The sequence below is a fragment of the Tupaia chinensis genome, unplaced genomic scaffold, assembly GCF_000334495.1.
Source record: "Tupaia chinensis unplaced genomic scaffold, TupChi_1.0 Scaffold000287_1, whole genome shotgun sequence".
NCBI classification, from domain to species: domain Eukaryota; kingdom Metazoa; phylum Chordata; class Mammalia; order Scandentia; family Tupaiidae; genus Tupaia; species Tupaia belangeri.
The window spans coordinates 363,436-366,259 of NW_006159771.1; the positions used below are offsets into that span (position 1 = coordinate 363,436).

The 2,824-nt window shown below is 58.4% G+C and overlaps 1 protein-coding gene across 1 annotated transcript in view; it reads left to right on the forward strand.

Moving 5' to 3' along the window:
- Positions 1 to 2,824, forward strand: part of TXNRD2 (thioredoxin reductase 2) — a gene marked incomplete in the record, with an annotated part of 69,241 nt that overhangs the window by 28,121 nt on the left and 38,296 nt on the right. The window contains 1 exon segment of the mRNA XM_027772609.1: positions 2,492 to 2,511. Within this exon segment, the coding sequence (XP_027628410.1) occupies positions 2,492 to 2,511 (20 nt within the window).

Genomic DNA, 2,824 nt, shown 5'->3' on the forward strand with positions numbered 1-2,824 from the left:
GCTACGCTGGTGTCACCCCATCGAGCCTGCACCGCCTGGCAGGAGGTGGTCAGCCCATGCTATGGCCATGGCACGGTTAGAAGCCAGGAGCCAAGGGTGCTGCTGGGGGTACACAGGGGCGTGTGTTCTCACCTTGCTGCATACCCACATGTAGGGCAGTGTCCAAAGCAGCAGGACCCTGCTTGTGTTTTCAGGGGCTCAGAATTTCGTATCTTTTTTTCGAGAGGTTTTTCTTATAGAGCGCGTGCACTCGCCAGAAAGACAGAGAGAGAGACAGAGAGAAAGAAAGTGAGAAATCACCCCCCCAGGGGGGATGGCCACGCCGCAATCCCTTCTCCTCCATTCTCCTCTCGGGGTCTTGGGCACGCACGCACACACGCCCGGCATGAGTTTAAGCCACCGAGTCCGGGACACGAACCACAGTTGACTACATGGGAGTCCAGCGACATAGCCATTATGCTAACTGCTGGTCCCCAGAATGTCATATCTTACAGAAAGGCTCAGCCAGCCTTGGGGATGTGGCGATGCCACAATGCCACAGTGCTCCGTTACTCTGAATCTGTTTGGGAAAGTCGAGTCCGTGTCCCCAAGTCTCCTGTGCACACCAGGCATGTGCGTGGACCTGGGACCTGGGGCTGGCTGGGGCGGCGTGAAGCCTGGTTGGAAGCGCTGGTCTCTGTCCCGTGGGAAATGAACTCACAAGGAGAGAGGCTCACACCCTTTCACTCTTTCTATACATCGCTTCCAAAAAGAGGTAGGCTTTTATAACTTTGCTTTTTATTTTCGAAATGTATTTATTGAGGGGCCAAGAGGTGGCATAGCGGTTAAGGCACTGGACTTTCACATGACGAACTGCGGTTTGAGTCCTGGAACTGGTGGCTTAAACTCATGCTGGGTGTGCGTGCGTGCGTGCCCAAAATCCTGAGAGGACAATGGAGGAGAAGGGACTGTGGTCTGGCCATCCCCCCTTGGGGCTGGTTTTCTCGCTTTCTTCTTCTCTCTCTCCAGCAAACGCACGTGCCCTATGGCAAAAATCTCTCTCTCTCTCTCAAACAAAAGAAAAAATGTTCATAGATTTTTAAATTTGCTATAGGGTGCGTGCACTTGGCCAGCATGAGACAGAGAGAATGAGCGAGAAATCACTCCCTGGGGGATGTCCACACCACAGACCCTTTGCATGCGTGGGCGTGCACACGCATACACCTGGCACGTTTTTCAACACTAGGCCCGAGACTCGAACTACGCAGTCAGCCACGTGGGATCCAGCTGCCTTAGTCACCATGCCTCCAGCTGGCCCCAAGAGTTAGGTTTTACCATTTTGAAAATGTACCTCCACATGGAGGTGTGCGTTGCATGCACATGCATGTCTGCACACGTGTGGGTGCACATGTCCACCCCGTGTCTGCTTCTGGGGCCTGGCTGGCCCTGTGTAGGGCCCGGAATGCATCTCTGCACTTCTGATCAGCTGGGGCTCCCAGGGACCCCTTACCTTCCCCTCGTGCTGAGTGAGGCCTTTGCCCAGCCAGCTGTGGAGGGCTCTGTCCACGCACCCAGGCGGGGCGCTGGCACGGGTCTGTCCCCACTCCTGTGCGGAAGCGGCGAGCCAGCGGCTCCCCGCAGGGCACCTGCAGAGATATTCCAGGGGATATGGCTCTTTTTGAACTGGAATTACATCATTAGTACCTGCCAGGATTAAGGGCTGACATCGGGCTTATCCACCCTGACATCACCTCCTCTGTTCAAAGACTGAGGGGGGATCCGACAAGCCCACCCACGCGTAGCCTCCCCCAGCTGGGAGTTCTTCCGTGTGAGGTTCTGTGCATGTGTGTCTGTGTGCGCATCTGAGTGTAGGTGCCCGCGTGTGCGTGTGTGTGCATGTATGTGCCCACACGTGGCGTGTAGCGTTGAATGACAGGAGGGGATCCTAACAACTAGAGCGAATATTTCCGATGGCTGCTGGGGCCCTGCATCCTCCGCTGTCCCCTTGTCTCAGGACCCTCAGTTTTTTGCCCTGGGCCTGGGTGTGGCCTTCCAGCCTGGCAGGTTCAAGAGTGTTCTGCTCACAGGTGACGTTTTCCAAAGAGTCACCCGCCCCTCCAAGCTCAGTTTCATGCTTTTGCTGCCCCGAAAAGCATGTCCCCACTCCCACTTAGCCCCCGAGGCCCAGAGGCCCCAAGGTAGCACCCTACTCAGGGCAGACGAGAGCCCTGCGCTTCCAGCTGCCACCTGCCATCACTGCCACGAGGCCCCGCACCGTCCCGAGCAGGTAAGCAGGTACACCAGCCACTGACCACACACACCCTTCACCACTAAGCAATTTGCAGATTCGACAGCACAGTTTGTCATGTCCTTCGACAGCTGTGCCTCTGGGGAGTGGCTTTGCACCCCGGGACGGCCTGTTTGCACAGTGCACGCTCAGCCGGCGAGCGCGTGGCTGGAGGCCCCCCTGGCGGCCACGGCTCTCACGTCTCTGTGTCCTTCTCTCTGACAGGTTGGTGGTCGGCGCCAGCTGTATCCTTCGCCAGCAGGCAGGCAGCTGTCCTGGGGTGTGGAGGCTCCTTCCCTAGAGCCTCCCCAGCTGCCCTCGCTCCTGCGGGCACTTGGCTGCCCCAGAATAGGCCCTTAGGGGCACCCTGGGGTGGAGGACTGGCCTGGGGACGGTGTGAGGCCCAGCTGCTGTGGCCAGGGCTCCTGTGAGGCTCCCCGAGGCGGTAGAACCGGCTGGGGGTGCTGGGCACGGCTGGCGGCAGCACTAAGTCCTCCCTTGGGAGCAGCCCACCTGGCTGCCCATCAGAGGGTGCAGTGGATCCGGGAAGGGAGCACG